This window comes from Ascidiella aspersa, chromosome 3 (assembly GCF_963924565.1).
Source record: "Ascidiella aspersa chromosome 3, kaAscAspe10.2, whole genome shotgun sequence".
Lineage (NCBI taxonomy): Eukaryota > Metazoa > Chordata > Ascidiacea > Phlebobranchia > Ascidiidae > Ascidiella > Ascidiella aspersa.
Window position 1 is genome coordinate 7203407 of NC_139449.1, and position 24091 is coordinate 7227497.

At 35.2% G+C, this 24091-nt stretch overlaps 3 protein-coding genes across 4 annotated transcripts; 2 read left to right on the forward strand and 1 right to left on the reverse strand.

The window, feature by feature from the left end:
* Window positions 1-1116: 1116 nt before the first annotated feature.
* Window positions 1117-23550, forward strand: LOC146158989 (uncharacterized). Of its 2 annotated transcripts, none has more exons than XM_083384148.1 (5): window positions 1117-1363; window positions 1655-1793; window positions 2364-2602; window positions 3007-3145; window positions 4039-4222. In XM_083384148.1, exons 2-5 carry the CDS (start codon window positions 1660-1662, stop codon window positions 4196-4198), a joined length of 672 nt encoding a protein of 223 aa, XP_083240274.1. In that variant the 5' UTR covers window positions 1117-1363; window positions 1655-1659; the 3' UTR covers window positions 4199-4222. The 2 variants fall into 2 exon arrangements, with proteins under 2 accessions (XP_083240274.1, XP_083240275.1); XM_083384149.1 differs by lacking the exon at window positions 4039-4222 and adding an exon at window positions 23322-23550 and having other exon boundaries at window positions 1120-1363.
* LOC146158990 (uncharacterized) lies at window positions 7230-11692 on the reverse strand. The gene is made up of 10 exons (XM_083383518.1): window positions 11558-11692; window positions 11235-11340; window positions 10786-10905; window positions 10541-10585; window positions 9831-9890; window positions 8970-9157; window positions 8366-8525; window positions 8175-8281; window positions 7995-8067; window positions 7230-7304 (listed from the first exon to the last, which is right to left on the reverse strand). The coding sequence occupies exons 1-9, from the start codon at window positions 11645-11647 to the stop codon at window positions 7996-7998; spliced, it is 948 nt and encodes a 315-aa protein (XP_083239644.1). The 5' UTR covers window positions 11648-11692; the 3' UTR covers window positions 7230-7304; window position 7995.
* LOC146158991 (uncharacterized) lies at window positions 18097-20409 on the forward strand. The gene is made up of 4 exons (XM_083383519.1): window positions 18097-18116; window positions 18339-18640; window positions 18774-18912; window positions 19177-20409. The coding sequence occupies exons 1-4, from the start codon at window positions 18097-18099 to the stop codon at window positions 19334-19336; spliced, it is 621 nt and encodes a 206-aa protein (XP_083239645.1). The 3' UTR covers window positions 19337-20409.
* Window positions 23551-24091: the final 541 nt, after the last annotated feature.

Here is a 24091-nt window from a genome sequence, read left to right on the forward strand (position 1 = left end):
TTTGGACGTTTCGAATAACTCTATATTCATTTTCAACATCTAGATACCTTCTTCTGTATGGGCTTTGATATTCTTATTACGTCTCACTACAACCTCCAACCATTATGCTCCAAATCTAAGAGTATTGTTTCTTGAGCCGCAGCCAGCGTCGAGGCTAAGTGTTCAACGTCTTTTGATTTTCATTTCCCATAAAAGCAACCAAATTCAGAAAGAAAAAAAAAAAAAAGTTCCATCACGAATCACGATGATGGACAGCATCATGCCCCAAACTATATTTCTGCCAACCACCTCAGCGCCATGTATCCTATTGTAAAACAGCATTTAGCGATGGATTGATATGGCTTATCGTTTATGCTCACAATGCGTCAAACTTTTTTTTAACGCAGAGGTTCTTAACAGGGGGTAATTCCCTTCTAGTGGAAAATTTTGAAGTTTTAAAAGGGGAATTTGGAATCTTGGCAAATATTAACATTAAAGTTGGAGGGTTAATATTGATTACATTTTTGAGGAATACCTACTTTAAAGTCTAAACAGTGCTGGTATTTATCACAAGCAAGACTTGTACTTAGTTCTGCACTTAGTTTAATCTTTATGGTTTACTTCTATATATTTTTCATTTTGTTTCTAAATGGACGTAAAACGTATTTGCATAGCAGTCCTTTGGTTTATTTGAGCTGCTTTTGAACTTAAATTATTAAATCTTTTAATCGAAGCCAATTGTTTTCTGCCATTTCTATATCCTTCGTATATAGATTAGGCTTATCTATAACTGATAAATAGAACAATGAAAAATCAACTGTGCGACGTAAATAAAGCGAACGAAAGTGCTAAACATGCAAAAACAAAAAAGGCTGAACAAAAATGGACGATGTGCATAAAACGTGCCACGTAGAAAGGTTATTGTTTGTTGTAGTCAGAGTCGAGGCTAAGTGTTGACGTCGCTTTGTTTTCGTTTCTCAATAAAAACATAAAAATTGAGTAAACAAACAAGGTTAGGATAAATGGCGCCGCATCACTTTAAGTTTATATAATCTTATCGGCAGAGTTCAAAATATCGTGTTTTGTGCTTGTTTAGAATTTTGAGCGCTCAATAGTTTGTTTGCCATCCTGGTAGCGTTTAACCATTAAAATCATAGTTGCACGATGAAGATTTGGCTGAGCTCCGTCTGCTTGTTTTCTCTGCTTGCCTGCGCAATGGCTGTGGCCAACATCACGTGACCCGACTTGATCCAAACGCCGTGGAAAAACCGATATTTCCGTTGCCACACAGGCGCTATTAACCATGCGCACGACACATACAGCAGCAGTTCGTGTACGACAGCTTGTCTGACCAACGAGATCGTTGTCACCTTTACAGTTTACGGTAACTATTATATTTATTTCGGGTGCCTTTGCGTGGTGTTTTCGGTCGGAGCCCAGTATTGTCCTGATTATCAGAAATACTTTTTATCAGCAAAAACACATTTCAGCAAGTGTTTATTAGGCAACATTTTCGTGAATCTTCATTTTATAGCTCTAAAAAATATAATTTTATCATTTATCTCAATAGATTTAATTTTGAAAATTAGGGGTCTCATTGTATTGCTACCGTTGCTTGCCTGTTTTGAATATTTTTAAGTGGTTTGAATTTGGAACCTTTTTTTATTTTGTGTAGGACAAATGGCGTATTTTCCTCAGACAAGCTTTGCATGTGCCCAGTCTCTGGACTACTGCAAAACAAATAGATATTGCAATGAATTGGGACACGTCATTTCAAACCTCGACATACCATCAGCTTTGAACATTCAAGCAGGGTAAGTGAAAGTTAATTACTGACGGTTGGGCATTAAAGGCTTTTGTTTGGGCTCTAGTATCTACAGTCATTTCATTGTCACTGTTTCATTCGTTAGACTTTAAATTGGGCTTTGCTCGAATTGCACGTTTTATATCCAGGAAATTATAAAATGACTTGTTACCAACCCTGCTTCAAGATATTTTTAATCCTAATATAAAACAAAGCTGGTGTTGTACAACATTTGAATTATTTTGGGTCGCTCGCCTAATACCGTAGAAGCTCGGGCCCACCTGTGGTGGTTTATATTCTGACCTATCGCATTTTGCCTAAATTATTTCTAAAATGTCTGAATATTTGCTTTCAACATATTATGTACTGTGCAAATTGTTAATCATAGTATTTCAATTTGGGATTGTTCCTTGGGCTTGGTACAAAATCTAATGCTAATCTACAATGTCGGGCGTTCTTCCACGAAAGAATTGTAACATATTACTTTTTCAGGCTTCAAAACCAAAACTAAATCAAAAATGAGAATTTATGCCTAAAAATTCAATAATAGCCGAATAAGATTAACACTTGTTTGTTGCAGAAACTGCAAATCAAAGTGTTGTTACTCTTCGAACTGCAACGCTCGAAATTATTCGAGAAAATACCGGTACACACTTAATGGTAGAACTAAACGACCCGACTTGATCCAAACGCCGTGGAAAAACCGATATTTCCGTTGTCACATAGGCGCTATTAACTATGCGCACGACACATACAGCAGCAGTTGGTGTACGACAGCTTGTATGACTAACGACATCGATGTCACCGGAATAGTTAAAGGTAACTGTTGCATTTATTTCGGGTGCCTTGTGTTGTGTTTTTTGGTCGGTGCCCAGTAGTGTCATGATTAGCGAAAACAATAACATCCAACAGCGTTTAGGCCTCTGTTTAGCAGCGGTGAAAAAAAAAAGGGGGGGGGGTGTATAAATTTATCTGTTTGAAACATAATTCCTACCGACGTAATGTCCACAACTAAAAACAGGATAAATTATTTATCCTTGTTAAGCAAAAATACATTTCGGAAGTGTTTATTAGGAAACATTCCCGTGAATCTTTGTTTTAGTTCTAAAAAAATAGTTTTTTTTATTTATCGCAATAGATTCCATTTTGTAAATTAGAGGTCTTATTGTACTGGTCTGCTAACGATATTTACGATTTTGAAAATTATTTTTATCTGCTTGTAGGACACGGGATTTCTTTTCCTCAGACAACCTTTGCCTGTGCTCGGTCTCTCGATTACTGCAATAGCACCCATTTTTGCAAAATTTTGGAACCCGCCATTTCAAACCTCAACATACCATCAGCTTCAAACCTTCAAGCAGAGTAAGTAAAACTTTATTGCTGACTGTTGAGCATTACAGACTAAAGACCTGAGTTTAGGCTGGTTATAGATGGGGATGCTATAAATCAGGGGTCGGCAACCTTTTGTATGCAGTGTGCCAGTTTATGACTAATGTTAAAAAATCAACAACTCGCGTGCCAAACATTTTTCTATGTTTGGTTTTGCGCTGGCAACCAGGGCTGCGGAGTCGGATAAAAGCCACCCCGACTCCGGCAAAAGTGGCAATCTCATCTAGTCGCGAGTCCGGCTCAGACTCTACAACCTGTATTTCATACGAACTGAAAACGTGTGTAACCATTTAGTTGGGGCTAGTGTTAGTGATGTCATAACAATGTTAACTATGTAGTAGTGAATGGTTTCACTTTCTTAAGGTGATATAACGTTTGCGATAAATCATTTGGCGTGCCCTGAAAAATCACCTCGCGTGCCACTTTTGGTTTTAGATATAGGGATGCTATAAATAACGTGTTAACAACCCTGCTTTAAATTTATATGAATCCAAATATGAAACAAGGTTGGTGAAGTGCTTTAATTTATTTGTGGTTGTTAGCCTAACAGCGTATGAGCGTGACATATCACCTGTGTTTTTTTTTTTCAGATCAATTAATTCTGCCTCAATAAATGCCTAAATGTCTGAATCTTCGCTTTTGAAAATATTTTTGTGCAAATCAGTAAACAGAGTTTTTGAATGTGCCATTGTCCCTTGAGCTTTGTAAAAAATTAAATACCAATCTACAATGCCGGACATTTTTATACGAAATAATAGTAAAAATAAGGATTACTTTTAGAAACAAATAGACGGTATAGTAAATAAAAGACTTTATGCATAAAAATCCAATATTAGTCGAATAGCAACAACAAATGTTTTTTACAGAAACTGCAGATCAAAGTGTTGTTACTCTTCGAACTGCAACGCTCGGGATTATTCGAGAAGCTACGGAGTTAACGGTGGAGCTGAACGAACTACTTCGCAGTGGATCGTCTTGTGTGCCATTTCTTTTTTAACTGCATTCAAGTTGAACTTTCTTTCGTAAGGCTCAGTGGACTGTTCAGTGCACATTGTGCGCTTAATAAACCATGTAGTATAAAAAAGTCATAAAAGTTCTCTTCGTCTTGCATTGCTATGGCGGAATAAAGTGTGTGACTCACGTGTTTCATAATATATAAGTAAGGAAGTACACTACAGTGGGCTCATCACGGTTTACGCAGCAAATTCAACCGCTATACCAGGAAATACAGTATGGCGAAATAACATTCCTTTGAATGCTTGCATTTCATACGGCATTGTAATAAAATTTCCACAGCATGTTTCTGGATTGTACTTGCGGTAATGTCCAAGGCACTATGTTTATATACGCAGCTTTCAACATCGAATAGGATATTAATATTGTAAGGGCGAACGAAAGTTAACCCCAAAACTCAGAAACAATTAACAAGACATAGCGAAATAATCAAATTAAGCTTTTAATGCATTTAAACCAGTGTTGGCTTACATCTGAGAAATTTTACAGAATACACCCTTATGTAAGTTATATTGTTTTCAACCTGATTTTAAAAATAAGAAATATATATAGGCAAGACAACAGATTAAAATGGCCAAGGGCTACAGCATATATACAGAGTCACATTAAAAAGATAAGGTGGAAACCATTCTTCGCTCCGTAAATTTGATCATTAAGCAAATGTTTGCTTTTTGTAAACGGTAAGAAGTCGTGTATAAACTGTATAGACAATACATTTAGAGAGTTTTAATAACATTGCAGGAGTTGAATAAATGCCAGCACTCTGTCTACTTTTCTAAAGTATCTTGATTTGATTATACAAAAAACAAAAGTATCTGAACAGGAATGGATCCCGTAAATTTATTTAAGGGACGTGGTTAAAACGAGAAGCTATGAAAAGGGCCTCGTTGGGAAATAGCATTAAACAAGTAAGTTTACCCTATTGGATACGGCGGAATGGAACAGCATAAAGATTCTATTTTTTTCTGCATAAATTTGGCTAATTTTTGTCTTATTGATGGTAATGGGCAGACATGGATTGATGGTAATAAGCAGCCTAAATAGTATAAAAATAGTGATGAGCAACGCGTGCTAACTTTAAAATCCGCCGCCAAAAACTTGCAGTGTGAAGATCGCGTTGTTTACAAGCACGACTAACGCTGTTCGGCCGTGTTCAAACACGAACAACAACATCATCACATTACATCACTATATCTACTGTCGCGTAGACATGATACACTGATACATTGGTAACGACGTCATGAAAGTCATAATGCAAACTTCATCAAACGTGCGACGTAAAAGCGTGAGAAAACAACCAACAGATTATTTAAGTTCTATCACGAATCACGTTACGGGGCAGCATCATGCCCCAAACTATATTTCTGCTTACTTAAACTACTTGCACGTAAATAAAACGAACCAAAGTGCTAAATATGCAAAGAAAACAAAGCTGAACAAATTATATATAGAATAGACAGCCGAACACCGAAGACAACAAATTTTGCCCAAATACATAAGAAGGCAAGAACCAGTGGTTCTTCACCTTTCATGAGTCGTGGCAACATTCTTGGGCTGTCAACATTAAAACCCATGAAAAATAGATTCTAAGCAAGTTAAATTTACAAAAGATTATATTTGCGTAAAGTTAATTATTATTCAACAATGATCGGATTAACTTAGGCTAAATATTTCACAAAGAAGTGATGGAAAAATACACAAAATAAAACTTTAACACGGTATTTATTGAAAGAGCGGACGTTAGAAAATTCAATTTAAACCGTGATGTGACGCGACTGATGAATTATTGCATTGTCAGAGAAAAAAAATGGACGGCGTTCATAAAACGTGCCATGCTGACAGGATATCGTTTGTTCTGTTGCAGCCAGATTCGAGGCTAAGTGTTAAACGTCGCTTGATTTTCATTTCGCAACAACAGCATCCGAATTTAGAAAACAAATATAGTATGAATAAATGAAGTTATTAGAATCTTTCAACAGAGTTCGAAATAAAGTGTTTTTTGTTTTTTTTATAATTTTTAGTGCTCAATACTTGATTCGATTCCGAAATTCGCACGATGAAGGTTTGTTTAATCACCGTCTGCGTGTTTACACTGCTTGCCTGTGCGATGGCTGTTACATGTCAGACCGGGGTAAAAAGTGAAACTTTTGATTATCTCGCCGACACTAATTGCACAACCTCATGTATGAGAATTGAGTTCACGGTGCACAGCACTGTAAAAGGTAATTAATCTATAAATATAGGTTTTCGAAGACTCTTATGCTACGTAGCAGTGTTAATGTAAAGTAACAAAAAAGTTTAACACTGTTAACTCAAAGAAACCTTAATTTTTGTTATACTTGCCGTCTCTTACTACAAAATGTAATCCCTCTTTTCCGGTGAAAAATAATTTTACTTGTCAACAGTTTAAACAAAGATTGCTACTTAGTTTCCCATCGTATCAGTTAATTAAAATAGATACAATGCAAGTTAGACGCGACGATATTTATTTCAGGTATTCCGTTCAGTTTCCGACTGTACAGTTTTAGGTGCAGCAACGCTAGCGACCCTACGTCGTCATGCGTTGACAACCCAGCAAACAAAATTACGTTTATTAAACGTTTTTTTTAAGACTTTTCTAACTACCAAAAACGTTCAAAGATGAGGTTGTGCGGACGTGATTTTGTGAACAACCAGCTACGACTTTAAAACGTAGATTCAAACGTTATAAATTTAGGTTGTATAAACGTTGATTTCTTATGCTACCTAAACGTTTTGCTAAAAGGTTGTGCGGACGTGATTTTGTGAACAACCAGTTACGACTTTAATAAGTAGTTTCAAACGTAACGAATATAGGTTGTATAAACGTTTAAAAGTAACATTTGAAAAGAAGGTTCGTTGAACGTTGATTTCTTATGTTGCCTATTGGAAAAGCAAACGGGTGTCTGCTACTACAGTCCGTCATAAACTTTCCTTGGGTGAATCAAGAAGCCTCAAAATTGTCTCTAGTTAAGTTGCCGACGCTGTTAAAAAAGGCGACTACAAAACAAAATTTTGGATTTGTTCCAACTTCTTTTTATTTCAATCAACAAATGCACATTAATCATAAAATGAAATCTGCTTCACTTTCGAAGAAGGTCTGTATGAAAAAACATAAATATAGTTAACAATCAAATGTTATTTGAATATAACTAAAGCAGCACCATTAATTTCACAGCATATTACAGCTAAACAAAACACATTATTTTGGGCATCCTATACAGCAGTGTTTCCCAAACTTTTTTTTCTCGCGTACCATTTTGAGCTTTTGTACAGTGTCCATGTACCACCTAAGTAACATCCGACTAGAATATTTCAAACTATAACTGTTTTAGCATATAGATAAGAAAATGAGCATGTAGCTGTATTAAAGTTTAACAAACGTCATTCCAGAAAGACATAAAAGCCATAAATTAAACAGCTGGTCAATGCATACGAGAGACAATACTATACTGCTGCTATCAGTTCATGCATACTAAACCAGCTAACAATTAGGGTTTTATTATCTTGAACAAGATAAGTGTTACGTCATAAACGTGTAAAACCTCAAATTAAAGGTAACCAAAACGCAACATTACAAATTACCCAATCTTAAAGTTTAAAAAGTTAAGTTTTCGCAAATTTATACGTATGCTGAAGTTAGTCGCGTACCACCTAAAAGCCTCTCGCGTACCACAGTTTGGGAACCACTGCTATACAGTATAGGCAGCACTGTTTGAAGTCACGTATTCAATATTCAACAAAACTATAGTTCAAGGTAATGCAAATTATACGCAGCGATTATACATACCCTAATCCGAAGAGGATGAGAGATATGTTTCCGTTTCAAACGAACTGTTGGATGACGAAGCAGACTTAGTTTTCTGCAAAATCAAGCAATAGTATATTTAAAACTGTATTACAACTAACAGTATCAAATTTGAAAAAATTAAATTTTAATAGTCGGACTTCAAAAATTAAAATTTTTAACCTTGTAACAGGATCCGCCAGGCTTGTATGGCGCATGCTTTAAAAATTCTTGCACTTCCTTTTCAATGGCCATTACAGTATTTGCCTTGTTCTGAGCATGACAGTCTCCTAAAACAACAAGGTTATTTTTAATCACCAAAATTACCACACAAGCTTTAACTTTGTAGGTAAAAAGTATTAACAAAAACCTACTTAAAATAACTTTGCACAATGTATACTGACAGAGTGCTGTCTTTTCCTTTCTTCCCCTGTAGCTAAAATTTGACCAAAGTCCAGCTGTGCCAATAGATTTCATTATTCTTCGCACGGTGTCGCCTAATGTTCTTCCACCGATTCCTGTTAAAAACCTTACCTGCAAACATCAAAATAAAAACGTACTTTTACTATGGATCAATTTAAGTTGGTTTACACACACATATATGTGTGTAACTACTGTGATTTAGCCCTAATGAAAGATATCTTTGACCAACGATTACGGCTTACGTACTAGTACACCGAAAGTCATCGCAGACTAACGGAATCTGTCGATCAATGATGCAAGCAAAACAAGCTAGAAAAAAATTAGCCTGTCGTGAGGTTCGAACTCGCTCCCTTTTAAGCCTGTGAAGCTCAGTTGCTATTAGAGCGGTCCTGGTATGGCCGGAGGTCGTGAGTTCGAACCTCACTGCCGGCTAGTTGTTTCTCTAGCCTGCCTTGCTTGCATCATTGATCGACCAATTCTGTAATCTGCAAAAGCTTTCGGTGTAATTTATATAGTATCATAATTTTTAAACTGCTGATAACACCCTGTGCTCACCATGTTTTGACGAAGAGTTTTGTTTTCTTTTATACTTTCTTCTAATTGATTCAATTGTGACATGCTATCCATCGGCTCTTCAAGTAAATCAAATTCTAGAGGTTGGTCTGTTTTGGGAATATTTACTAAAGCTCTTCTAACTTGCTTGTCCAGTTCTTTTTGCATTTCCAGAAGAAGATCAATTTTGACTGTAAAAGGAGAAAACAGTTACCCAACGTATATTTTTTTCTAGAATGACAACTTGAAAAGGGTTCATCCCATAAAAGAATATAAGTTTACAGAAATTTAAAAGGAGACCATTTCTTAAGTTGTTGGGTGGCATGGACGCGCTTAGTAATTCTTCCCAATTTCTATGTTTTTGTCAAGGAAATAGTAACAGAATTACATTTTAAGGTGTGTATCTAAGCACTTACAGCTTAATATATAACTGCAATTTGCAACAATGGACTGAATCACTAGGGGGGAATTTGTGTTATGTGTTATTGCTGCATTCGCTATATATGAGCTAAAAAAATGAAAGTTCTTGTATAATTGATTTAAAGTGGATACTCAAAGAAATTTCGAGAAAAGAAAAAAGATAAAGCTTTGCACTTGTTTACGAATTATTAATTTGCAAGTCTAGGTCACTTGATGATTTGTGACGTCATATCTAGAGATATAATCAAGAGTTTAATTTCTGTTGTAAGAATTACATTAAAATATTAATGTAAACAATATTTTAGCAAACTTAATTTGTAAGGGGGAATTATATTTGAATATCGACTAAAACGGTGCACAGGAGAAAAAGGTTTGTAACCACTGCACTAAGCTGTATAAAAAATTACATTTTCCTTAAAAGTGTTATACAAACAATAAATTTACCATTTAGTCTTTCCTCTGGAGTAGTTGCCTTTTGTTGTGACGCACAACTATCATCCATTTCTGATTTAAAATAACTCTAAATTAGCAATTTAACATTAGAAAATAACATGAAAAATTTTTAATCCAGAGTGCAAAAACATTCAACCTAATTTAAATATCAAGAAAACCAACATGGAAAAATTGATGCAGGAGTGAAAGGCCAAATTGGCACACAGTTTTTGGATATAGAAACACTTCTAGCAGACAGATCTGTTGTATTCGTGTTATTTCAATGCCATACCAATGCATAAATTTTGGATAAAAGGTACAGCGGTCTGAGATCTGGTTACAAATTGAATTATTACTCTGGGGTTTCCACATATTTTTATGAAATAAATTTACAAGTAGAGACTTAAAAAAATAATGATCACTGGCCATGTTATGAAAAAATAAAAGATAAGAGTGCAAATGCCGATGGTCAACACAATTAAAAATAGTTTTTTTTACTGTCAAAGTTATTCAAGTTAAATGGCTGCATAGGGGCATCGCTAAATGCCTATTTTAATTTGGTATCGGACAAGTACCACCAATACTACTATGATTTGGCATAGAATATTGGTTCCAATCCTTCATTATCATACATCTTATTTTATGGTACCCAATTCTTAAAAAAGTCAACCTATCATGGTTAAAAAAAATTGTAAAAACTTAAATTTTATATTTCTACTGACCATTATTTTCATCTTCTGGTATTTCTTTTTGTTTGTCAAATTCCACTACAAAAAGTCAGGAAAAGATTATGGATTTATATAAATATAAACACACCTTAAAATTCTATAACACAATGTAAATATTTTGTGTTTATCAAATCATTTTCAAAGTGTTTATCAAAACATTTTCAACCAAATTTGTTATTGATAAAAGATTTTATTCACGTTACAACACAGGCAAAAACATAAAGCAAAACTATTAATACCTTCTAGAAAACTAATTGGACTTTGTACTCTTAAACGCCTACTTGGGACTTCATCATCACTTTCTAAATTTGAAGTCTCTACAGCCTTAGTGCACAATTTTTGAGCTTTTTCAAAGCTATCTGTGGAAAAAAGTAATATTATTGAAATCTGAGGTTACACAGCAATATGATAATGCTTGTACACCCTTTTCAAATAAATGGACTAGTTTCAAAAATTACAGAAAGGGTCTAAAATGCACACTTGAGAATCTATAGTTACCCACAGTTTTATAAACCACTAATCACAATGAAAAATATAATGGTAAAGACTCAAAACAAAATTATGCAAAAATTATTATTTGACAACATGTATAAAAACAGGTATTTAAAATAAACAAATGCTGAAATAATAACTTTCACACCACGGTCAGGCATCAATGATACATCAAACATACAAACTAATAATTTACCTGCAAACTTAAAAATTCGAACATTGAACAACTTCCAATTAGGGTCTGGTGTTTCCAATCGTTTTGCTTTTTGCCTAGGAGAGCTGTTTGGCCAGTAGGATTTAAACTAAAATGTTTGCATAATTTAAAATCTGCTAATATTAGCTAAAATAGATATTTAGGTGTAAAACTGTACTAAAAAGTATATAAATTATTCTACACAAATCTTATGGTGTCAAAATCATGCAACATCTCCGTCAACTACCAAAAAATTTACCTACATTTCACCTTTGAATGTGTATGTGATTTAACAGTTCTAAGTAAAACTTAAAACAGAAAAAAACCTGCTCATTTCTTTGCACAATCCAAGTTGATGGCACAATGTCTACGCTTCCTTCTTCAATAAACTCTACAACCGAAAAGGGCAGCTCCATTTTCAAGTTAATTTTACCTGGTATTGATTAAAGGTTGCACATTAGTGTGAGTAAGATTAATTCAAGGTTTAATTATAATGTTATTGATTTATAGGTATACTAAAACACAAGCACTGATATTTAAGGAACATACAGTTTTGTTATTAGGGCTTGAATGATTACACAAGTGATCCTCACAACTTACAGCAGACTAACATTAACAACATAACATAACAATAAAAATACAATTATAAATTTTAATATTATACGCAAGAAGTTAATTACTATAATATTGGCAGTTAACCTGTAGTGTATATTTAGGCATAGTATGCTTGAATATCTAATTGTAAAACATTATTTTATAAAGTTATTGAAAGTTTCATGACACATTGTGTAAATGGGTACACTATGCTCAGATCTGTAATGTAGCTTGATAATAAATTGCATAGCCAAAAAGGTAAAGTTGATCGCGATCTTATTGATTATTAAGACGTTTCGATACAAGCTTGTATCATCTTCAGTTAATGTGACTGAGAAGCAATTGAGAAGCAATTGACAAGGGTCAAAGAACACAGAGCCAATGAGAAATCAGAGGTCTTCAGCCATCTTCTGCAACATTCCGATCATAAGGTTGATTTTTGCAAACCCAAAGTTCTCTGATGATGTCGATCTACTCAACCTTTTTGGCTTTGCAATTTATTATCATGCTACATTGTGTAAAGTTTGAGAACAATATGCTTTTGTCACAAAAATAGAATGGTTTATCTAAGCTTCATCATGAAGTATGGCTAAAAAATATAGTTTTTTGTTGTTCTTAAAACAAATAGCTTTGCACTTTAAGACATCTGAAGGAAAATATTCAATATAAGTGTTACAAAAATAACCACAGTAAGCACCTATCACAGAAGAGTCACACGGATAAGTGAAGATTGACTGCAAATTAGTATACACCCTGCACTTATAATTTTGAACTTTATCAGAATTATATATATCGATTATTTCAACACAACGGTTATTTGAACTAGTGATTATAATAAATGTATTGTCAGGATAAAACTGAGACAAACAGTTTAACTTGGAAACGTTAGGAATAGTAAAGATTTTTTCTTCTTTCATTCGTTTTATGACTTGAATAAGTGGACTCTTTTCTGAACGAATCAACTTTTTTAGCTTCTGCATATAATTTTCAAATTTAAAAGAACTGCACATTTCCAAAGATTTAAAGTTCCTGGCTTCCACTGCCAAGTGGGTCAAACTATGTACATTGTATACATATAGAATTAATCACCATAAATTGAAGAACATTTCGAAACAAAATTAACTAAAAGCTTGTGTGCAAAGTGACAACCATAATAACCAGAAAAACTTTTCGTACATTTAACCATACAGCGTGCTGGTGCATCACATACGACACTGTGCAAAACAACCCCAATATGACACTTATTAACAGTGATACCATTTGTAATGAGTAATTTTAAATCATCTATAGTTTCCAATAAAAAGTCCGGATTAGTAGGTTTAGAAGAACCATAGGCAATAGCAATTGGAAAAACGGTTGCTTTACCTATATTTACAATCGAACAAAGTATTGGCCAGAAACACTTGTTTTAAAAATAGGTAACCCATCTATGTTTAAAGACAGTTCAACTACATTCAGGCAACTCGATTGTAAATCAACATGCTGCTTAAATCACTTCTGTTAATTGAAAATCCAGTCCAAAATAAAAGTATTCCATTCCAGACCTACGCACAACATTTATCTCTTTTGGTGCAGTCATCAGGGTCCGACAAGTCTGTGGCAGTTTTTCTAGGCCATGCTTTGACAACAGTTTTAAGAGAGAATCTACCGCATTTTGCTTTACTTGAAATTTATTAACCCAGTCAATCAAATCACATGTTACATTACAGTCATTATTCTCTGCATCAGAAGATGCGGAAGTATCAGATAATTCCCTTGTTTTGTATTCTGGTGACCATAAAAATGACTGATTGTCTAATGCTTCAGTATTGGAATTCAGCAAGGTTGTAGCACATCTTGAAGTATTGAATTTAGAATATAAACTTGTCGAATCAACTACATTAGAAGTACAATGCCTTTTATTGGGAGATAAAACTATACTGAGTAAAGGACACTTTTTGAAAAATGGGTTGAATTTCGAGATCTTTTTGCTCTCATCCAGTGACGCCTATAGGCAGTTCGATCCATGCTATTTTACAGAAATTATAAACAACAAAACTATGCAAAATTCTAAAAAAAAATATTGAAGATATTCATGGATGTTCATTGCTTAAGATTATTCTAAGCCGCTGTTCTGGAATCCTACCACAATTAATAGAGCAATGCACAATATTTGGACTAGGCCCTAGGTCAGTGGTTCTTAACCAAGGTTCGATCAAACCCTTGTGGTAAGTTTGGGCAATTTAACCTAAATGCGAGTTTATAATTTAATTCACTCAGTTTCAGCTGCTAGAAGGAAGAAACGAATACTGTGCAAAAATTAGGGGTTCTACGAACGCTTGCACAATAACATAGGTGTTCGACAAGTTACCAAAGGTTAAGAACCACTGCCCTAGGGTGTCAGTTAGGGTCGGTTTAAGGGTGGGTCAAGTATTATAATATTTTATAATAATACTTGACCCACCCTAACCTAAACACTAACCCGCATCCTAATTCAAATTTTGTGCGCTGTGTTAGGATACTAGAACAGCGCCTTATTCGAATATTGATAACAGACACCTTTTAAAAAAAAGTACAGGTGTCAGTCTGGGTGTAACTATACAATAAACTGCGTATTACAAAAAGACATATTAAATCGTTTTAAACTTGTTAAAAGGCTTTTAAATAAATAACGGATGTTGGTGTTTTACCAAACTTTACACAATAAGCTATTTACCCAGCTTAGAAAGCTAAATTTTGACCTAACATGTAAATTGCGACTTCTTTTGTGAAGTCAAAAAATGTTAGCAAAATAAATCCCGAAACAAAATGTGGTAGGATTCTGGACTAACGCTAATAAATCTAGTGAATAACGCAAACTGAATTAACCGTCCCTGATACCACTTAACCCCAAACGCAAAGTCCAACCCTAAGCTAAAACGCAAACAGAACTGTTTAAATTCAATCCAACAAAAACATATTTTAAACCTTTTTTAACTTAATGCATTAATTAACATAAACAGTTACAAGAAGATTTATGTTTCAATTAATAAGATTATTTCGGATAAGTTATAAACCAACAACGAGAAAATCCTACTCACCATGCGACAGCCGCGCTGAAGAGAAAGGAATTCACCATCATCGTCCAGTTTTTGGCAATATTACAGCTAGAGGGCGCAACGTTACAAATATTTTTATAAGGTTGAAAACCAAACAATTGTGGTTCATATTAATTGCCAATTCCATATTCCTTTCTAAATAAATTTTATTAAAGCAAAATTCTAATTTATAAAATTTCTTCAATTCAGATTTAATGTTTCTGTTACTAAATTTAATATGTTTTGGCCTAACCAGTATTCAGGGTAAAACTAACTTATAAATCCATATACTGTATTTATTGTGTTATTTTTACCAGGAAAGTGAACTGAACGATATATACTACCTTTTGGAATCAACGTTTTTTTTAAACGTATTCTACAAACTTTGCCGTTGCTCAGTGTTACTTTTAGGTCCACACAGTTTATGTGTCACATAAGTATTTTTGCAATGTTTGTTTAACGTTACAACTTACCTTTTGGAACCAACGTTTTACAAACGTACTTTACAAACTTGTCGATAGAGTTGTTTTTAGGTTATTACAGCTAAGTATTCTTACCATGTAGGCTATGTTTAATGTTATACCTTACCTTGTCCAACGTTTTTAAACGTACTTTATAAACGTTGTGACAGTGTTATTTAACAACGTTGGTTTAACGTTACACCTTACCTTTTAGAGCCAACGTCTTCTAAACATACTTTACAAACTTTTCGATAGAGTTGCTTTCAGGTTATCACAGTTAACGTTTTACATAAGTATTCTTACAATGTAGGCTATTCTTAACGTTATACCTTACCTTAACCAACGTTTTTTAAACGTACTTTACAAACATTTTGGTAGTGTTGCATTTAGGGTTTTACATTTAACGTGTCATATAAGCATTTTAACAACGTATCTTAAGCGTTACACCTTACCGATTAGAACCAACGTTTTATAAACGTACTTTACAAACGTTTTGGCAGTGTTGCATTTAGGGTTTTACAGTTAACGTGTCATATAAGTAACTTTACAACGTTGGTTTAACGTTATGATTAACCCTTTGCGACCAACGTTTTATAAACGTACTCTACAAACGTTGTGGCAGTGTTGCATTTAGGGTTTTACAGTTAAAGTGTCATATAAGTAAGTTTACAACGTTGGTTTAACGTTATGATTGACCCTTTGCGACCAACGTTTTATAAACGTACTCTACAAACGTTGTGGGAGTGTTGCATTTAGGGTTTTACAGTTAACGTGTCATATAAGTAACTTTACAACGTTGGTTTAACGTTATGATTGACCCTTTGCGACCAACGTTTTATAAACGTACTCTACAAACGTTGTGGCAGTGTTGCATTTAAGGCTTTACAGTTAACGTGTCATATAAGTAACTTTACAACGTTGGTTTAACGTTATGATTAACCCTTTGCGACCAACGTTTTATAAACGTACTCTACAAACGTTGTGGCAGTGTTGCATTTAGGGTTTTACAGTTAAAGTGTCATATAAGTAACTTTACAACGTTGGTTTAACGTTATGATTGACCCTTTGCGACCAACGTGTTATAAACGTACTCTACAAACGTTGTGGCAGTGTTGCATCAAGGGTTTTACAGTTAAAGTGTCATATAAGTAACTTTACAACGTTGGTTTAACGTTATGATTGACCCTTTGCGACCAACGTTTTATAAACGTACTCTACAAACGTTGTGGCAGTGTTGCATTTAGGGTTTTACAGTTAACGTGTCATATAAGTAACTTTACAACGTTGGTTTAACGTTATGATTGACCCTTTGCGACCAACGTTTTATAAACGTACTCTACAAACGTTGTGGCAGTGTTGCATTTAGGGTTTTACAGTTAACGTGTCATATAAGTAACTTTACAACGTTGGTTTAACGTTATGATTGACCCTTTGCGACCAACGTTTTATCAACGTACTCTACAAACGTTGTGGCAGTGTTGCATTTAGGGTTTTAGAGTTAACGTGTCATATAAGTAACTTTACAACGTTGGTTTAACGTTATGATTGACCCTTTGCGACCAACGTTTTATAAACGTACTCTACAAACGTTGTGGCAGTGTTGCATTTAGGGTTTTACAGTTAAAGTGTCATATAAGTAACTTTACAACGTTGGTTTAACGTTATGATTGACCCTTTGCGACCAACGTTTTATAAACGTACTCTACAAACGTTGTGGCAGTGTTGCATTTAGGGTTTTACAGTTAACGTGTCATATAAGTAACTTTACAACGTTGGTTTAACGTTATGATTGACCCTTTGCGACCAACGTTTTATAAACGTACTCTACAAACGTTGTGGCAGTGTTGCATTTAGGGTTTTACAGTTAACGTGTCATATAAGTAACTTTACAACGTTGGTTTAACGTTATGATTGACCCTTTGCGACCAACGTTTTATCAACGTACTCTACAAACGTTGTGGCAGTGTTGCATTTAGGGTTTTAGAGTTAACGTGTCATATAAGTAACTTTACAACGTTTGTTTAACGAAATGCAAAACCAGAATGCTAGACGTCGTTTAAATGTTCCATTGGGGACATCAGCAACGTTATTTTAAGGTTGTAGAAGCAAACGTTCTCCAACACTGTTGTATAAACGTTGTAAATAACTTTGGTAAAACGATATTTTTTACGTTTGTTGGTTGACGTTTCCTTCACGTTATATTGAGACCGCTGTACAACGTAATATACTCAACGTTGGTCAAAACCTTTCCAACAACTTTTAGATAGAAAATATTTTGTCAAAAACTTCTGTAGCACCAACATACAACGTTGCGAAAGTTGTCTAAACGTTTTGTGTTTGCTGGGAAGACCGCGTGCAGGACAATCACCAACAACATCGAAAACGGCACAGTAGGTCACATGGTCAAAACAAAGTAAGCAACTAAACCCTTTAGTTTTTTTCTTGTTTATTTGTTCGGTTACCCACTTCTAGGTCGATTTTTGAACAATGTTAGAGAATTATCAATATTTATTCCAATATATTCAACTATACAATTACGATCTCAGCGTTCAATAGGCTGGCTGTTTTTCTAGCCTGTCTTGCCTGCTTCATTGATCGATACACTAGGTTGTCTTAAAAATGTTTTTACACACACAAAGCAATTGCTAGTGTCGTGTTCAGTATAAATGTTATGGACAAGTGTTGGTGGTGAAGCTCTACTTACCTATAGTTATAACTGATTTTAACTATATGGTTTAACTATAGGCTAATGATATGCTACGGGCGGTTTTGGTGTAAGCAAGGGCAAGTTTGACTTGGTTTAGATTCGCAAACTATACTTTAAACTGGCATATTGTTGTTATTAAGAAAGAGACATAAACTGATGACTTCGCTTTACTTGGGCAAATGGCTTATTTGGCCCAGTTGAGGCTTAAACTGAAAATTAATTGTGTGATTGAGTATTTGGTAGACTCTTACATCGAGCAATCATTTTCGAAAAGCTGAACTACTTTCAGGAACTGCAAGGCAATCTGCTGTTCCACATACCGCTGCAACGTGCCCGAGGAAGATTACAAGCTCAACTACTCATTGGGAAATGTCAATGTCAAGCCCAATGTCCCGTCCACGGTCACCGAAGCAGTGGTCACCACCATTCGACCCGACTTGGTCGAAACGAAGTGGGAAAGACCATATTTCCTTTGCCACGTAGGCACTATTAACTTCGCCTACTCCTCATACGGAAGATATTTGTACCGCCGAAGGTCTTGTAACACAGCTTGCCTGACAAACGAGATCAAAGTCACAGGAATGATTAAAGGTAACTGTAAGACCCAAATAACACCACACGCAAACAAGAGAATAATCGGTGCAACAATTGTACTTCTAACGTTTCTTCTTTTTATAATTTTTTACGATTTTAAAGTTGAAAACATTTCTATATCTTGTTGTAGGAAAAAGAATTTCCTTCCAACAGACAAATTTCGCTTGTGCTCCGTCTCGCGATTATTGCAATAGCGCTCGTTATTGCAATGAATTGGAACCCGTCATTTCAAAACTGGACATACCATCAGCTTCGAACCTCCAAGCAGAGTAAGTGAAAGTTTATTACTGACGGCTGGTCAATAAAGACTTTCCTTTTGGCTGTCGTCTCATTAAACAGTAATTTGAACGTAGGATTGTCCCTTGAGCTTGGTACAAAATAAAATGCGAACATACAATGTCGGGCGTTTTTGTATGAAATACTGGTAACTTGAATATTTTGACTGACGTTGAAAAAGGATTACTTTGAAGTGTGAGATTTTATGCATAAGAAGCCAATAAAAGTGGAACAAAAAAGCACATGTTTTTTTACAGAAACTGCACGTCAAAGTGTTGTTACTATACAAACTGCAACGCCCTGGATCCGTCGAGAAGATACAAACTTAAAAGTGGAGCTGAACGAACTACTTTACAATGGATCACCTTGTGTGCGATTTCTATCTTAACTGCATTCAAGTTGAACTTTCCTTCATAATGCTCAATGGGCTGTACAGTGTATATTGTGATCAGCGCTTAAAAGCCATGTAAAAGCATTCAAAAGTCTTGAAAGTCCTCTTTCGTCATTGCTTTGGCGAAATATAAAGTGTGAGTCACGTGTTTGATCATATAAGTCACGGCGTCCAATGCATATGGGCCCTCGCACGGTTCACGATCGCCACAGCAAACGATCCGAATGCATTTTAAACGGCATTGTAATACATTTTTTTTTCAAACTGTCAGAGTTTAACACGCAGCTTTTAATATCGAATAGGACATTGAAATCGTAGGGGCTATCGAAAACTTAGCCCATAATAACAGAACCAATTGATAAACCTAGCTAAATGTAGCCAATGAAAGCCTACATTTGAGATACACCGATTTGTTTTTGTGACTAGCGAGTTCATCGTTTTGATTTAACAATTTTTACCAAGTTTGATGGTTGGCTGCAGAAAGTTTAAGTAATTTTAAACGAGTGGTAGAGCGACGGTCCCGGCTTGACCGGAGGTCGTGAGTTCGAACCTCACAGCAGGCCAGTTGTTTTTCTGGCTTGCTCTGCTTGCATCATAGATCGACAGATTCGGCGAGTCTGCGATGGCTTTTCGGTGTACTATTGATACGGAAGCCGTAATCGTTGGTCATAAAGCATTCCTAGGGGTTAGATCACAGTTGTTATTAAAACACATATGTGTGTGTGTCTTTCATTAATTCCAAACGAATGTTAACTGTCAACAAAACAAACATGCAAAAATGTGGTGTGGATACGCTGTATTAGTTTGCGAAAAGTGTACTTGTGTAAAAGTTGTGTAAAAGTTTAATGCGCGGATTTCACTGAGCGCTGCTATGTTTTGTGATTGTATGCTATTCAATAGTTATACTTGTGATCCATTTAACAAACAGCAGATTAAAAACATATTTTTAGCCTATTTGAAAATGAATTCCAATTGTACAAATGTTCTTCGGGCAAAATTTTATTAAAGTGCCAACGTTTTGAATACATATTCGGGCAATCTTCTTCAGGGCAATATAATTGCAACTAAAAGCGAAAGCATATATATATATAGGCCTATACATACCAGACAAACAATAAAAGAAAGAATAACAACATTGGGCTCGTATGCTTACTGTTTGTTTGTAACTTAGAGTGGTTTGATTCAACTCTACGATGCGCAATGCAATAATTTAACATTGCATCGCGAGTTACGAATAAAGATGGGCCTTGGTTTGGACCATCCTGTACTAGTTCAAAAGACATCATCAAAACGTAACCTGACGTACAAAGATATTTTGCGCACTTACGTAGTCCAGAAAAGTAGTTGAAATGGACTCGTGTCTCGTTTGTCAAAGCGCCAAGTGGCCGGATGAATTTACATTCGTAGGTTGCCAAACTTCACATTAAATTTACAACAAACTTTCATTTGTGTAATAGTAATGCGTCGCCTATGATCGGATTAGCTACGACTTGATCTTCACAAGAAGCTATGGAAAAGTACACAAAATAAAACTTTAAGTCGGGACTTTTCGAAATTGCGGAGGTAAAACGTTTAAAATAAATCGTGATGAGCTAGTACGCTGAATATTTCACAAAGAGAGTTATATATTTCACAAAAAGGAAAAAATGGACGGCGGTTATAAACGCGCCACGCTCAAAGGTTCTCGTTTATGTTGCTGCAGTCAGATTCAAGTCCAGGAATTACCGTGCTTTATTTTAATTTCGCAATAAATACACCAAAATGGAGAAAACAAACGAAGTATGACTAAATAACGCCGCATCTTCTAACTAAATAAAATCTTATCGGCAAAGTTTAAAGTGTAGTGTTTTTGTTTTTTTAGAATTTTAAGTGCTCATTACTTTATTTGCATTATTGGTGGCGTTTAACCTAAAATCAAAAATTGCACGATGAAGGTCTTTTTGAGCTCCGTCTGCTTGTTTACTCGCCCGGATTTTTTTTTTGCGGCCACGTCCTATAGATTGGCTTAAAATGGTACCAAAAATGTTTTAACAAATGTCAACCATGTCATTTTACGAATTTTTTTTGGATTTTTCTGTAGCTCCAGCCCTATTCCTGTCGTCCCTGTGGACTAGTAAAAGTTACTTGAATTTTCTAATTTTTTTATTTTTAAGTAAAACAAGAGAGGAAGCTTTTCATATGTTCTGATACACACCAAGCAGTTGCTAGTATCGTATTCAGAATAAGTGTTATGGGAAAGTATTGTTCAATTTTAGTTAGCCATGTTTTTGACATAAAATGACATGGCGTTACTTAACAAACGGCTATTGACCAGGTTAGCTACTGTTGACACTGGTTGTTTCTTGTGTAGTAACACGACTTGAGTATTTGGTACAGTTTTATTGCGGAGCATGTTTATCGAAACGCTTAACTGCTTCCAGGGACTGCAAAGCAACCTGCTGTTCCACAAACAGCTGCAACAAGCCTGACGGTGAATACAAGCTAAGCTACGGCTCGCAAAATGACAACGTGTTGCCCAATGTTTCGTCCACGGCCATGTCCATTGCCATGACTACTGTCCCGTCCACGGTCGGCAAAGCAGTGTCCACCACCACGCGACCCAAATTGATCGAAACGCCGACGAAAGGCCGATATTTGCGCTGTCACACAGGCGCTATTAACTTTGCCTACGACTCATACAGCAGCAGTTCTTGCACGACAGCTTGCCTGACCAACGAAATCGATGTGACCGGATTGGTAAAAGGTACCCATGATACTTTTTTCAGGTTACTCGTGTGGTCTTTTTGATCGGTATCTAGTATTGACCTGGTTAGCAGAAAAATAACTGCCATCAGCGTTAAAGCTGCTGTTTTAGCAAGAGTGTAAAATGGTTGGGTTACATTTTGTCTGTCTTCGTTTTGCGTTATATCTGTTGAAACATATACTGTAGATGTTTGAAAATTAATTCCTTCAGACCTAATTTTTCTATCCAAAACTGGCCTAAATAAATGATAAATGCTTTATCTTTTTTACCAATAAATGCTTCAATTTTTTTGTTTATTAGGCAACATTTCCGTGAAACTTTTTCTCAGTTCTAAACAAAGTTTTGAACTAAAATAAAATAAAAAATATGTTACTTACAAAAGAAATACCTCTTAACCCAACAGATTTTGTTTTTTCTAAATTAAAGATATTTTTGTACTTGTTACGTTTTTGGTCTGTTACCAATATTAACGATTTTTCAAATTGCAACATTTATTTATCGCGTTGTAGGAACAGGGTTCTCGTTTGATCAGACAACCTTTGCCTGTGCTCCGTCACTCGATTACTGCAACAGCAATCTTTTTTGCAAAAAATTGAAACCAGCAATTTCAAAGCTCAACATACCATCAGCTTCCAACATTCAAGCCGAGTAAGTAAAAGTTTATTGCTGACGGTTGGGCATTAAAGGCTTTACTTTGGGCTGTTGTATCTGCAGTCATTCTAATAATCCAGCCAGTGTTTTTGATATTTCATTGTTTCTATTTATACTATAAGCCTAACTCAAATTGCATGTTTAAAAAAAGAATTACTTACAAACCCTGACGTAAGCTTCCTTAAGTTTTACTATGAAACAAAGTTTTGTTGTGCAAACTTTGATTTATTATGCTTGCTCGCCTAACAGCGTTAAGCGACACATATCTCCTGTGGTGGTTTACTCAAATAGATCGCATTACGACTAAATAAATTCGAAAATATCTAAATCTTAGCTTTGAACATATTACGTTCTGTGCAAATCGATAAACAGAGTGTTTAAATATAGGATTTGTTCCTTGATCATTGTATTTGCGTGTGGAATGGTCCCTTGAGCTTGGTACAAAATAAAATGCCAATCTACAATATATTGCGTTTTTCTACGAAATAATTTTAAAAATAATATTTTGTAAGACTTTAAAATTCAATCTTTCTTTAGAAAAATATTCGACGTTAACGTACGGATAGGATTTTATAATCCAATGGAAGTCGAATAACAACAACGAATGTTTGTTACAGAAACTGCAAAACAAAGTGTTGTTACTCATCGAAATGCAACGCTCGGGATCCTTCCAGAAAATACAACATCAAATGGCAGAAAAAGTCCCTGCGAGCCAAGCTCGACCCCAAAGCAATTTAATTTAGACCGCAAAGCAATTTAAATTCGGCCCTTGGCTAACATTTTATAAAACATTTTTCATAGAAAACACATTTTTTGGTAATTTTAAAATATTTTTGTGAATTAATTTCACATTATCACTTATTCCCACTCTTATCAGCTTTCAAAACTAAAATATTTTCAGTATATTTTCAAAGGAATCACACTTCATATTATGTGTATTTCCAATCCCCTTTTTGATCTGGCCCGCAAATACACATTTTGTCGCTTATGCTGCTTTTTGTTAAAAATGATTGCCTACTCCTGAGCTTACACAGTAAAAGCCGCAGCCCAACGGACTGCTTGACAATGGATCGTCTTGTGTTCGATTTCTATCTTAACTGTTAGTACGTTGAACTTTCTTTCGTAAGGCTCAGTTGGCTGTACTGTGTACATTTTGTCCCGCGCTTAATAAATCATGTACATATTATGCAAAGGTCATGAAAGGCCTTTCAGGTTTACGATTTCTTCTTAAAAATGCTTTACGATAAATCGCGAGCCGCAGTTTGCCCACCCCTGGTTTATACATTTTGTCTTGTTTATTGCTATACTTAGTAGATAGCTTAGAATTGCAGTCGGCAAACATCAAATTTTACTGCCGATCGATCTGGTGTTTCCGTCGGTTTGCACT